The sequence below is a fragment of the Dendrobates tinctorius genome, unplaced genomic scaffold, assembly GCF_039654945.1.
Source record: "Dendrobates tinctorius isolate UK_male_01 unplaced genomic scaffold, ASM3965494v1 ptg000084l, whole genome shotgun sequence".
In the NCBI taxonomy this organism is placed as follows: Eukaryota; Metazoa; Chordata; class Amphibia; order Anura; family Dendrobatidae; genus Dendrobates; species Dendrobates tinctorius.
Window position 1 is genome coordinate 6908281 of NW_027361752.1, and position 15026 is coordinate 6923306.

A 15026-nucleotide genomic window follows, 5' to 3' on the forward strand; every position below is an offset into this window, starting at 1 on the left:
AGAAGGAAGGGGTGGACAGACACCTGGAGTGGGCTCACAATTGGTAAGTTTTTTGCATCAAATGCAGAAACACAACATCACACTACACACAACACATAGAAAACAATGTTCTGCAGACCACACACAGCAAACAAATGCCTACATCCAAAGACATAACATTTTTTGTTTTCTTCTCTAGTCTTCCCAATCTGGTGCTCGGCCAAGAGGTCCTCGCAGTGCCTCCCAGGGTCGTCGGCGACAGCAACGCGGCGGTCACCAGCGTGTAAGTATAAATATTTTTGCTTTGTTTTTTTGCACTTTTTATTTCATTTCTTTTGTGGAGGCTAATTATGTTATTTTTGTCTTTTTCTTTAACAGCCTTCACAGCGTGCTCCCGACTCTGACGGTGAGGATGGAGGACTCGATGTGGACCACCTCATCGATCTCGTCAGAGAAAGGGAGCCGCTCTGGAATATGGCTGACCGCCGCCACGCTGACCTTATCGTTACCCGACGACTCTGGGAGGAAATCTGTTCGCTCCTTGTGGGCCGCTGGGAGGACCTCGATGTTCGGGCCCAGATTAAAGAGCGTAAGTATATACAGTACCGGTTGCTTGATGTAAACCAGTGTTTCCCGAACTCCAGTCCTCGTGGTCCCCACGGATCATGTGTTCAGGATTTCTATTTACTATGGAAATCCTGAAAACATGACCCCTGGGGACCATGAGGACTGGAGTTTGGGAAACACTGATGTTGTATACTAACCACTTTGTCCTTTCTCGTTTCAGGGAACAGAATTGTGAATCGGTGGCGGTCTGTGAGGGATCGTTTCAAGAAGGAGTTCAATAAAGAGATGCGGGCCCCGAGTGGATCTGGAGGACGCAGGAGCAAGTACAAGTACGCAGAAGCCCTGTCGTTCCTCCGGGAAACAATGGTCACTAGAAGGTAAATATTACACACCACATGTGAAAAAAAATGTTAGATGTAAATTTTTTTTTTCAGCCAGGGCCATACCATGTCAGTATTTTAATTGTTTTTTTTTTTTCTCTTTATTCCACAGCACGGTGAGCAGCACTCGGGAGCCTGCACGATTGGACCCTTCTGAGGCGATCCCTGAGGAGACCGGCACCGAGGGACACTTCGACCGCCCCGGTACATCTGCACCTTCCCAGCCTTCCCACACATTCGACCCATCTGTCCCATCCACCAGCACAGGAGCATCGTGGCCGCCTACATTACATGAAGCTGCTGGTGAGGAGATCGCTTTCCCTTTACCCCACCCTTCTGCCCCTGCCACCTCTAGTACACCTGCGGGTACTGGGCGGCAGCGGCAGAGGGGTCAGGAAAAGACTTATGCGCCAGAGTTCTTGCATCTGAATGCATCTTTCCAGAACTGTCTAAAAGTCTTGTCAGAGCAAATCTCCGCAGGCTATCAGCAGATCAACTCCAGCATTCTGGAGGTGAAGACACTTCTGCAAACCATGCATTCAGAAGCAAGATCTTCGCCAAACCACACCTTTTTCAGGTCTGTTGTGGAGCGCATGGAAACGCTCACTCCTGCACAGCAGATGCATGTAATGCATTCATGCCACGCTGCTCTCCAGCAAGTTACCTCCCAACCTCCTCCTCCCACCACAGTAGTTCCTCCACCTGCACCCCCTCCAGCCACTTTCCATCCTCCCCCTCCTATTACATCTACACCCCCTCCAGCCACTTTCCATCCTCCCCCTCCTATTACATCTACACCCCCTCCAGCCACTTTCCATCCTCCCCCTCCTATTACATACCATCCACCTCCCCAGCACCATCCACCTCCTCAGCACCAGCAACCTCCCCAGCACCAGCAACCTCCCCAGCACCAGCAACCTCCCCAGCACCAGCAACCTCCCCAGTACCAGCAACCTCCCCAGTACCAGCAACCTCCCCAGTACCTGCAAACTCCCAAGTACCTGCAACCTCCCCAGTACCAGACATCTCCCCACTTCCAGCAACCTGCCCCGTACCAGACATCTCCCCACTTCCAGCAACCTGCCCCGTACCAGACATCTCCACACTTCCAGCAACCTGCCCCGTACCAAACTCCTTCCCCATACAACTTGCCATCAACATCATCTGCTCCTACAGTCCCTGCCCAACCCTCCACTCCACCACCCACCACCTCTTCTGCTTCCCACATGTCCACCCATTCTGTAGTTTTTTTCCACACCTTCACCTCTAACTGTTCCTTCCCCACCACGATCCCAGTCCTCTCTCCACACTCCCAGTGTCGAAGTGTCCCGCAGCCCCTACAGCAGTATTTCCACCACACACTACACAGATTTATAATGTGTGTATTTAAATAAAAATGACCAGTTTTATGGTTTCAGTTTTATAGTTTCAAAGCTTTATTAAACAAGTTTATTAAAATTTTAAAAAAGTTTACTAAAAAAAACATTTTTCAATAAAAGTTAAATTATTTTACACTGGTTGTCTGTCATTTCTTTCTGCGGCGAAAAAGGTTAAATACAGGGTATTTAAAAGGTGAAATGGTATTCAAAACTAGGTATATAACTGTGGGTAAATTTTAGCTTTTTGACACAGTTGTGTTCCTGGTTGTGTTTGAAGCAAAGTATTTCACCTAAAAAGTTGTGTTTATTGTTGGTGATTTCCTAACAATGTACACAACTTTTGTTAAAAGGTGAAATACTTTGCATAAAACACAACCAGGTACACACCTGTGGCCTAAAGCTAAAAATAGAGACCATGACAAGATAGCCAACTTTGGTTGGCAAAGGTATATACTGTTGGTACAGAAGGTACACAAGTTTGGTTGGGCACAAATCTTTCACACTCTGTCATCCTGCCAGTGTACTCTGCCTTGAGGTGACATAAAGTATAGTGCAAAATTGTCCCTCATTACTGAAACCGTCACAGAACTTCTAGTGGTAATGTCATGGTAATCTTGCAAGGTGGTTTCTTCAGAGGTGTCCTCAATGGAAATGGGTTCCTTGCAGATAACAAAATTATGGAGTACCACGCACGCTTTGATCACCTCGTCCACAGTTTCTGTCTTGAGGTTGATTGCAGTCAATAGGACCCGCCATTTGGCTGTCAGAATACCAAAGGTACATTCAACCATTCTTCTTGCTCTTGTGAGGCGGTAATTAAAAATGCGTTTTGGTCTTGTCAATCCTCTGCTAGAGTACGGTTTCAAAAGGTGTTCTGACAGCTGGAAGGCTTCATCCCCTACACAGACAAATGGCATAGGTGGACCAGATGTTTGCGGCAGCGGTCTAGGTGGTGGGAACTGGAAGGTGTTTCCATACAGTTTACGCCCCATGGCAGACAGTTTGAAAACTTGAGTCATTGGAGCGGCCATAGGCCCCAATATCAACCGCAATAAATTTGTATTCCGCGTCAGCGATGGCCATGAGGACAATTGAAAAATATTTCTTGTAATTGAAATATTCCGATCCCGATCCAGCTGGCTTTACAATGCGGATATGTTTCCCGTCCACAGCGCCCAAGCAGTTTGGAAACTGACATATCTGTTGAAACTTGTCAGCAATTTCAATCCACCTCTCTGTTGTGGGCTCTGATAAAAACTCTTCAGCTAAGGAGTCCCACAGTGCACGGCATGTGTACTTCACAATTCCAGATATGGTGGAAATCCCGAGTCTGTACTGGAAATGCAGTGACGAAAGGGATTCTCCAGTTGCAAGAAATCTGTGGGGAATTAAAAAACAATAAATTAGTTTTAAATCACAGCATTACATACCAAAACTCAGCTATAACACTTGGAGATACAAACTACCACCAACAAGATTGCAGTGAAAGTGTGCTCTGATGCGAGCATATCCAATAAATGTGGCTTACCTTAAAGTCACCATCAGACGCTCTGCGGGTGAAACAGAGAAGCGGCAATAGGTGTCCGCTTTTCTTATGAGGTGTGCAATGCGCTCCACCAAGTAATCAAAATTCTCCATTTTCATCCTAACATATCCAAAAAATGTATCCGGGTTTCGTCGAAGGTCCATGCAGAGTGTAGAATAGACCCCACGCGTCATTCTCTTGGCTGTGATGGGGTGGATCCACAAACGTCGTCTACGATGCCTGATGCGCTGCTGTCTCGCTCTCTCCTTCTCCAGAACAATCACCCTCAAACGATTCGCCTCCGCTATAAAATCCGCCAAATTCTTCAAAATATTTCCAATCACAACATCCATCTTCGCCAGTAACTTGCTCTTCTCTCCAACCTGCACTTTCTCCTCTACAACCTGTCAAAGAAGGGCTGTAGGAACATGCTATATATAGTTTTCCAGTAGCCAATCCCGTTCGGAAGGCCACAAGGGTCAATTTTAAAAACCGGATCCGGCGTAATCCGTCGAAAAACGGATAGAAAAACGGATGAACCGGATGAGAAGGATCCGGTTTCGTCTGTCAAGAAAAAGACGGATCCGGCAGAAAACCGGATCCGTCACATCCGGTTTTACGAAACATTTGCCGGATCCGGCGTTCCGGCACGACGCCGGATCGCGCCTGACGCCGAAAACCTGATGTGTGAAAGTAGCCTTAGACCCTATTGCGCTTGTTTGCTCCCTACACAATAATCCAGCAAAATGGAGAATGTTAGTCCGCCATGTCGCTGGACTGTGTAGGCCAGAAAAAGGATTAAACAAATAAAATACATTACTCATTAATCCCTGCCTAGTCCTACAGCTCCAGTCTCTTCTCACCTTTATGGCAAGCAACGTGCTCTTCAGCATCCTCTTCTGCCAGCGCCTCCTCCAGCTGAATAGTCCTTGGGTGAAGTATGTCGCTATATCACGACGTCAGGACTTGCAGTGCCCGAGGTGCTGACTAGCCTAAGGAGACACATATTGTGACGTACATCAGCTGAGGCCATAGAAACAGAGAAGAAGCTGTTGCTTGCTATGAAGATCAGAACGGGCTGGGAGCTACACAAGGTGAGAGAATACTATTTTTTTCCTTTTACGACGTTTATGTTCTGGGGTCTGGATTGACCACAGAAGATAATAAGGCACATTTGTTTCATATAGAATAAATTCAAAGTAAATCAAATTTGCTTGGCAAATTTCCACAAACTGAATTTCGAATTTCGTCTGATTTGCTCATCATTGTACCCAACTACAAAGAATTTTAGGATGTATACATAATAATATAGGTGCATTCAGTAATGAAGGGGATACATATGTCTCTGAATGAGATATCATCATGGAAACAGACATAAGTTATGATTTCTGACACATTTGATCTCTGGCAGGCAGTATGGGGAGGGTCAGTACAGCAGAGGTGCCAGTGCTATGAGAGGAGGCGAGCTGAAGGAAAGGTTTGTAATGTGACACAGCTTATCTCAGTCGTGCTGCCCCCATACTGACTGCTGGGAGCTTACTTGAAAGTTGTTTGTCGTCTGTTCCTCTACTTCGAGTATTTTCTAATCATGCAAAACATTTTGTGCCACTCTGCAGCCACTATTGTATTTTGGGTCCAGTTCAACAAGAAATTTGGTGAAATGTCCTCTTTAAGACCCTAGTGACTATGAAATATTATATAATAGCCTCAATCATCTACTATTGTGGTTAGTATTATTGACACCTCTGAATATTAACTACATGTAAAATACCTTTTGTACCTTTTTTGTCTAATTTCTGGTGGTTTCCACCTGCTTTCATTGTACCTTATTCATCTTTTAATTTGCACCTTTTTTAATGTTTTATTTATCAGCTTCTGGACAACCCACAGACTTTAAATGTCTAGGCGGTCCGGTTCACTGCATAGTAGCTCAGCAAGACGCGATCGTGTAGCTGAGGAAGCAGAGATCAGGCAGTCAAGCCCCCATAGAAAAAAAACCAAAACTGTTTATTACCATCTCTACCTTTTCCTAATATGGATATAAGGAGGTGAAGTTTTAGTAGGAAGTAAATTATGCTAATACAGAATATTTACAGTATACAATATGAGCAAAGATGAAAATAAACACACTATAACACTTTCAGCAGGAATTCTCTATACCAGAGGGTGGGCAATTAATTTTCCTGAGGGGCCACATGAGAGACCACGACTGTTGTGGAGGGCTGAACTAATAGGCTGAAATTAATTCCACTCAATATTAATTTATTAATATTAATTGCATCACTTAATATTGAGCATAATTATGTATGCTGACACCCTCTATATATCTTTGAACCCAAGTACAGCCCCTTCTGTATATCGTATGAACCCCCCCCACAGCCCCTTATATACAACATGAGCCTCACACAGCCTCCCTATATATACTGTACTGCATGAGCCCCACACATCCTCCTTATAAATACTGCAAGAGCCTCACACAGCCTTATTATATATACTGCAAGAGCCCCACTCAGCCTCCCTATATATACACTGCATGAGCCCCACACAGCCTCCCTATATATACACTGCATGAGCCACACACAGCCTCCCTATATACACTGCATGAGCCACACACAGCCTCCCTATATATACACTGCATGAGCCACACACAGCCTCCCTATATACACTGCATGAGCCACACACAGCCTCCCTATATATACACTGCATGAGCCCCACACAGCCTCCCTATATATACACTGCATGAGCCCCACACAGCCTCCCTATATATACACTGCATGAGCCACACACAGCCTCCCTATATATACACTGCATGAGCCACACACAGCCTCCCTATATACAGCATGAGCCCCAAACAGCCTCCCTATATATACACTGCATGAGCCACACACAGCCTCCCTATATACAGCATGAGCCCCAAACAGCCTGCCCATGTACAGCATTAGCCCCACAGTCTCTGCACATACTGAATGAGGCCCCACACAGCCTCCCCATATACTACATGAGGCCCCACACAGCCTTCCCATATACTGCATGAGGCCCCCATAGCTTCCATGTGCAGCATGACACCCCCATAGCCTCCCTGTGTGCAGCATGACACCCCCATAGCCTCCCTGTGTGCAGCATGACACCCCCATAGCCTCCCTGTGTGCAGCATGACACCCCCATAGCCTCCCCATGTGCAATATGACACCCCTATAGCCTCCCCATGTGCAGCATGACAACCACATAGCCTCTCCATGTTCTGCACGACAGCTCCATAGCCTCCCCATGTGCAGCAGGTTACCCAATAGCATCCCCATGTTCTGCACGACAGCCCCATAGAATCTCCATGTGCTACATGTCACCCCCATAGCCTCCTCATGTTCTGCAGGACAGCCCCATAGACTCCCCATGTGCTGCATGTCACCCCATAGCCTCCCCATGTTCTGCACGACAGCCCCATAGAATCCCTATGTGCTGCATGTCACCCCCATAGACTCCCCATGTGCTGCATGTCACCCCATAGCCTCCCCATGTTCTGCTCGACAGCCCCATAGAATCCCTATGTGCTGCATGTCACCCCCATAGAATCCCCATGTGCAGCATGTCACCCTCATAGAATCCCCATGTGCAGCATGTCGCTCCCATAGCCTCCACATGTACAGCATGTCACCCCCAGCCTCCCCATGTGCAGCATGTCACCCCCATAGACTCCCCATGTGTTGCATGTCACCCCATAGCCTCCCCATGTTCTGCTCGACAGCCCCATAGAATCCCTATGTGCTGCATGTCACCCCCATAGAATCCCCATGTGCAGCATGTCACCCTCATAGAATCCCCATGTGCAGCATGTCGCTCCCATAGCCTCCACATGTACAGCATGTCACCCCCAGCCTCCCCATGTGCAGCATGTCACCACCATAGCCTCCCCATGTGCTACAGGACAACCCCATAAAATCCCCATGTGCAACATGTCACCCCCATAGAATCCCCATGTGCTACAGGACAACCCCATAAAATCCCCATGTACTGTGTCACCCCCATAGAATCCCCATGTGCTGTATGTCCCCCCATTGAATCCTCATGTTCATACACATGAAAAAAAAAAAAAAAAAAAAAAAAAGACCACCACATACCTTGGTCCGATTCCCTGGCGCTCTGCTCCTCTCTCTGCCTCCAGTGCGCTGACTCTCCGGCGGTACACAGCTGACGCAATGAAATGACATCATCGTGTCAGCTGTTTCACACACTGATTGGTGGAAGAAGTGGCCGGAGGCACGGTGCAGCCCGCAGACCTCTGGTTTCCAGCCCCACAGCTGTCTCGGTCCGCGGGCCGGATAGAGACAGCTAGAGGGCCTGATTTGGCCCGCGAGCTGCACTTTGGCCAAGTCTGCTCTATACTATCTAGCTACTTTCCAGTGGGTGCAACATTCACAGAAATAGAGGCGTCACTAAAATGGTCCCACTTAAGTTTACAGACACCAAAGGGAGTCACTGGTACTTCCCGCTAAGCTGCAAGTCCTAACAAAGTCAAATGATGCTCTCTGTGCCCTTCTCGCACTTGCCATCCCCCATCATGTCTGCTGCAAAGCCCCAGGCCGAACCCTGTACCGTACCATCAGCATTGAAAATTCACTCTAGCCTCTGATCACAGCAGCGGATATCCACTTCTGGATTGGGTCCGCACCAGATCTTCAATGATTGACCTGCAACGGTCGTCTATCGGGCCAGGACGGATGAGGGCTGGGCTTCAGGTCTTGAACGGCATGGTCTGGTTTGAGGATCTTGACTGGTGTAGGACTAATCCTCATGTCTTGGTCTGCATGGTTTGGTTCACAAATCTTGAACGGCATTGTCTGTTTCACGCTCACTGGCGCACAACGCTCCATTGGTTTTGGCCTCGAGCACATACTAATGACTGGGTCACGGTGTCCCTCTCAGCACATGTCCTGCTGGTTTCACTTATTGCCGCCCATCCTCTCACCGAATTGTCACTCCAGCTTTTTATATTGGAGAGCTTCGTCACAGACGTCACCTGACCCGGTGATCCTTTTAGGCCTGTCCTTCCAGAAACACTCCCCCCTTATCTTAGTTCCGCAGGGTTTCATTTGAGCAGGAGGTGGCAGTCTCTGGTTACAAATGCTGCACAACACTAGGGAATCTCATCTTCCACGGAACACCCTCTTACATATACAACACGCTAAACAAACGCTGTGTTCACAGTTATATGAAGCACTAATCACGCTTCTTCCTTTATACACAGCAGTTCAGTTATGCAGACACTAGGCAGCAATTCCCTTGTAAATGAGGCTAGTACACCAGCTCCAAGGTACAAGGGAAATAAGATGAAAATAAAAATATACTGCTAAAAAAAATAAAGGGAACACTATAACATAGGATGTGGGGTTTTAGTGTTCCCTTTATTTTTTTGAGCAGTATATTTCAAAATTGAAATACTTTCAAAGTTCTTATTTGGACTTAAATGAAAAATAAAAAAAATAATAAAAGATAGGTAAAAAAATAAAATAAAAATGCTGCTGCGAATCCAAATTGTCCCTGTAAAAAGAAAAAAGTGTCAGATATATACATACAGTAGTTACAGAACAGAGGGGAATTTTTAAATGTATTGTACTGGTCCAGTAGAATAGCTACTGGGGAGTCATAGGAAGCGGTTGCCCCGGGCCCTGACGGGTCCACCCGAAACTACGCTGCAGCGTGCCCATACAGTTAAACTCTGCAGCAGAGCAGAGAGACTCGATCTCCCTGACCAGCCACCTGGATGCTATGGGGCCCGTGAAGTTGGCATCGGGCCCCCCGCCCGTCACTGCAAGTTCAACTTTATCGGCTGGATGCCGATACAGTTGGAATCAATTATGAGAAATGAAGCTTCACGCTCCTTCTCCCATCATTTCCACTCTGCGTCTGACCTCACTGATGCAGACACGGACAGCGGGCGCGATGACGTCATTACCTGGCACCCGCTGTCCTGAGACGTGCGGGCACTTGGAGCAGCTATATAGTGGCCTATAGGGAGTGCACTATACTATATTGAGGACTATCTGGTGCATTATACCATATGGATGCTATTTAGGGGGCCATCATACAGTGTGGGAGATAATGTGGGGCATTTGTACAGTGTGTGGGCCAGCATACACTTTGGGGGCTATTAAGGAGTCAGTATACTGTGTGGGGGTACTATACAGTGATAGGGCATTATACCATGTAGAAGAGAGTATCATACTGTGTATAGGGGAGCTGTACAGGGGGAGACCGGGGACACTATTAAATGTTAAGGGGAACTCAGGTTATTGCGAGTATCAAAAGGGTACACAGGGCATTATTACTTTCTAGGCGGAAAAATGCTATCACTGTTTTCTATTGTACTTGCACACAGCATTCATTTATTCTGGAGGTTTGTGTTAGCATTTAGAGGGCACAGAGTACCACACAGCAGGTGCAGTAATAGGGACACATACGGCAGCAGCGGCTCAGTATTGGGGTATCAGGAGGATGAGAAGTATGTGCAGGTTGGGAATAGATGGTGACAGGGCTGGAAATATGAGAAGTGAAATGTGTCTTTGTTGTAATCTCTGCAGCCGAGTCCTGGCTGGAGAAGTCGTTATGTCGGTCTGGGCCAGATGGAAAAGGCAGGAAAAGTGAACGATTCCATTAGAAAGAACGTCAGCTGTAAGTCACTATATATAACTGATATATAACTGTACTGTAATCTCCTATATGTTCCTTAGGACTGATATCTACCACTGACCATATGATGGTAATATCAATGTTGGTCTTTATATATTTTCAGCAACATCGCGGTCATCTGCTGAGGTTCTCCTACATCCACTATAAGGGTGCGACGCCTTAGTTGTAATCAGGGACCCACTCAAAAGTTTCGCCCCCACCTGAATCAAAACTCTACCTACGCCCAGTAACTGGTCCATAGTTATCCTAACAATTTTTGGCAAATATACACCATCTCCTATTGAAGTGATTTTAAGTTTTGCAACATTTTAGCTTAACATCTAAAAGGTTGCAAAAAGAAGCAAAAAAGAGATTAAAAAGATAAATAACATTTTTGATTTTGTGCAAAATTTACATAATAGCATAGTGAATAGGTTTGCCCAATTCATGAACAGTGTGATGCAAAAGCCATGAACAAATATAATAAAAACATAAATGAGAAAAGCGATTTTAATAAAACAAAAATTATGAATCTGACCCAAAATGATTAATGAAACTGCATGAATATGAACAAATTCATATGTTTAATACAAAAAAAGAGACAGCACAAACATAAAACGAAGACTTGGCAGTAAAAAAGGATAGAGAAATGAAGACCGTCCCAGGACACAATTCCTGGTATTCTCCGTTCAGCTTGAAACAAAGTAGGAAATCATCAGACTAAGGCTAGCATCACACACATACAGTGCTCTCCGCTAAGAACCGAGTCAGGGTTTTTTGTTGGAAACTCCAAAATACAGGATTTTGAGTTCCATTGGACACTGCAGAATTTCTGTAGTACTTTTTTGCTCATGTCTGAGAAGATGGACACTGTCAAGATGGAGGCCAGAAGACCATGTGACTCCATCAGCCTCATAAGAGTGATTGGCTCCATCGGGTTTCTGCCTGGATTTCTATTAAAATCCTGTTTTCTTGGATTTAGAGGGAAACCCTGGCTTAGTGGAGAGTACTGTATGTGTGTGTGAACCGACCCTAACCTGTGATGTTTTAAAAATGATGTTCACCTATCTGCAAATTGTCAGTGCAGAGATGGCTTTTAATTAGTCTATGAATGGTGGCAATAATTATTAGTTTTATGCCATGTACTTTGTTCAAAATGAGAAAAGACAAGAGAGCTGTCTGAGCCAATTAGAATTGCTATTATTACCAATGGCAAGCAGTCTAAAAACCTTTACCCCGGGTTCTATGGTTCAAAATGTTACCAAGAAATTTGCTACCCATGGAACAGTCAAGAAAGTACCAGAAAAGAAGAAAATTGATGAAAAACCACTAAAAAAGTTGGCTTGAAATGTGGCAAAGTAACCATGTAAAACATCAAAAGAACTTGAGGATGAGACACCAGGAGTGAGGTTTCCAACCCGTACCATATGCCGCACACTGAAGAAAACATGGTCTGTGACCAATGGCCAAAGAAGACCCCGTAGCTTAAAGAATGACATAAAAAAAGGCGCAACTGAACCTTGGAGAAAGTTAAATAGACTAACCACAATCTTTTTTGGATTACGTTCTATGGATAGAAGAAACCTCCCCAGATCTCTTTGGCAATGCAAACCAGGGAAATGAAGCCTATGAAGAAAAGTGCACCCTACCAACAGTGAAACATGGTGAAGGGCTATAACCTGTGTAGCGGCTGCTTTGCTGTCTTTGGGGATGGGGGTTTTGAGTGTTATTGGAACAATGTAGTCTGCGGATTATTAGAGCAATTTACAGCAAAATATGCTCCCAAGTTAAGACGACTAGGCTTGACTTGGACAAAATAGGTTCTACAGCAGGATAATGACCCAATGCACACATCCACAAGTACACATGAGGGATTAAGATAGTACAAAGGGTTATTTTAAACTGGCCAGCAATGAACCCTGATCACAGTCCCACCGAGAATCTTTGGAGAGAGATGAAATCTGCTATTGGGAAATGTAACCTGGAAACATTTAAGAGTTTGAGAATTGAAGTGCAAGAAATTCCCAGCACAAAGGCGAAAAATAGCTAACAGATGCCTACAAAAAATGTAGGGGTTGAGTCATCAAAGCTTTTACACCAGACATACAACCGGAATAAAAGCTTTGGAAAAAAAAAAAAAAATCTAAATTTTGCATCTTTTGGAGGTTTTTATTTTTGCAACTTTGACTCCGTGCTGCCAAAATAGACAAATCGGTGGAGCTAGGCCCGCCTGCCTGTGAAATTCATCAAAATTTGTTGGGACTTTGCAAGCCGTTTGGTGGCGTGCTTCTTAAGGTGATATTCTCATCTCCAAAATCCTATACCAATATGTAGTAGGTGTAATAATAGTATTAGCAAATACTTACCCCATGGGCAGGACATTGCAGCAGCTTAGGTATCCACTAACAACTGACTAGCCGTAACTATAAGACACGGCATACCAAAGTAACTACAATTCCCTGCATATGGGGTAACTGGTATAGACGTGTAGTATAGTTCTTCGGATTCTCTAATTGAAGCAATTTGCTATTATTATTAATAGTACACCTACTACATATAGACTTCTTTAATGAGTTTGGCGCCTTCTATTTCAGCAAGAGTCAGACACACCTGATTCATTAAGAGGTATATGCCTCTCAATGAATGAAGAGCATCTGATGAGTGGTGTGAGCCTCATTGACTGGAGTAAGATTTCGGTACAAGGAACGTCACAGCTCATCATGAATTATATGAGGTGTGGCATCACGTCTCATTCTGGCAAAGCCAGGAGAAAAGGACGTGAAAACGTAAAAAAAATCCCCAAATTTTTTGTTCGCAACTCCCGAGTTGCACAAAACAAAAAATTGCTACGTTTTAGAGCAATTTACCAATTTACGCCAAAATCCCAGCGATATTGCTTTTAAGACTCAGGGCCTATAAATTAGTCTTATAATCTACATGTGGAGACAGGTTTTAATTAGATCCAGGACACACAACATATTCTATCTTGGTAAAAATATCCCAACCCATTTCCCTACAGCTGCGCTGGCCGGATGACAGAACAAGAAGCGGATGGGATGGAAGCTCTCAAGAGCGTTAATGGATTTAACACAGTCTAGTAAGAAAGCAGATTTCAGAGAAAGACAAATGCAGGAGCAAGAGGTCGCGCTCTCTCGCTGGATACTGCCAGACTCTGGGAAATGTAAGGCAGCAGCCACACAATGTCACACTACCTGGGATAGAAAAAAGAAATATCACAAAATTTACAGCAGACAGAGAATACAAGTCAAGCAGAACGTCCAGGAAAACAAGTGAAAGACACGAGAAACAGGAAAGTCACAAAGTTTCCAAACTTGTGCATAGTTTACAGTTTATCTGATTTCTTAGAGAACTGTCTGAACGCTGTTTTACAAAATTATGTTGGGGGTTGAGACCCTGATTCCAGAGATTTGTCACTAACTGGGCTGTATTTTGTTGTTTCAATACAATCAGTGATTTATAAGCAGGAGATTATGACTACAGGACTAGCTGTCTTGTGCCTCCTGGTCCAACCACTCACTCCATCACAGATTAGTAGCTTTCTGTCAATATACAGTGTACACAAAAAGCTGCCAATCAGTGGTGGGGGCGGGGTTATATAGGGATGTGGGCGGGGTTATACACGGTTCAGCATTCCAAACTTTGTAGCAGAGAAAACTCTGATTGTATCATAACTGCTGCACCTAGGTAATACATCACTGGAATCAGAATCTCGGCCCCTGCATTGATCCAACTTATTTCTGATCCCGGCCGCTGTAGCAGAGTGTTAGCTGTGGCACATAGCAGTGTCTGCACTGTACATTCACCATGTTTTGTGAGAGACACTCGATGGACCTCACTAACTGGAGTGCCGTTGCAGAAAAATAGCACAGAATATTGTTGGTCCAGGCAAATTTGACACAAATTTGCATCGAAGGCTCCCAATAAACGTAAGCCCTTCAGATAATAATGAAACTTAGAAAATAGGATTACTAATGATTTTTTTAATTGAAAAAAAAAAAACACATAAGGTTTATAGAGAAGAAGAAATAGCGTCCTGTACCTGAGTAACTCGGTCTGTATTTCAGGGAGGATTTTCCTTTGGGATATTCGTTCCGCTGCCTGCTCTGCATCAGATGAGAACAACCAACTTCTGTCATTGGAACAAGGGGCATCAACTAAGACCTGTGGCACAAACACACACCATCATCTATCCAGGAGAAAACAGCAAAACCTGAGCAACCTACTGAAGCAGAAACATGGATTTTTGTGATAACTCACCGTAAAATCCTTTTCTCTGAGACGCTCATTGGGGGACACAGATACTGTGGTGTATGCTTCTGTCGCTAGGAGGCTGACACTAAGTGAAAAAAAAAAGGTTAGCTCCGTCGTATACACCCTCGCCCCTATTGCGGGTGGAACTCAGTTTGGTGCCAAAGCAGTAGGAGGACAACAAAATCAGCCTTAATACATGTACAACATGTCCAGAAAAGGACCACCCTTATATCACATAAATAAATGCATATTAACTAAACA

The 15026-nt window shown here is 44.9% G+C and overlaps 1 protein-coding gene across 2 annotated transcripts in view; it reads right to left on the reverse strand.

Moving 5' to 3' along the window:
• Positions 1–15026, reverse strand: part of NSUN3 (NOP2/Sun RNA methyltransferase 3) — an 85061-nt gene that overhangs the window by 22818 nt on the left and 47217 nt on the right. For both annotated transcript variants that reach the window (XM_073584419.1, XM_073584418.1), the window contains one exon: positions 14554–14675. In XM_073584419.1, the coding sequence (XP_073440520.1) occupies positions 14554–14675 (122 nt within the window). The remainder of the gene's footprint in view (positions 1–14553; positions 14676–15026) is intronic.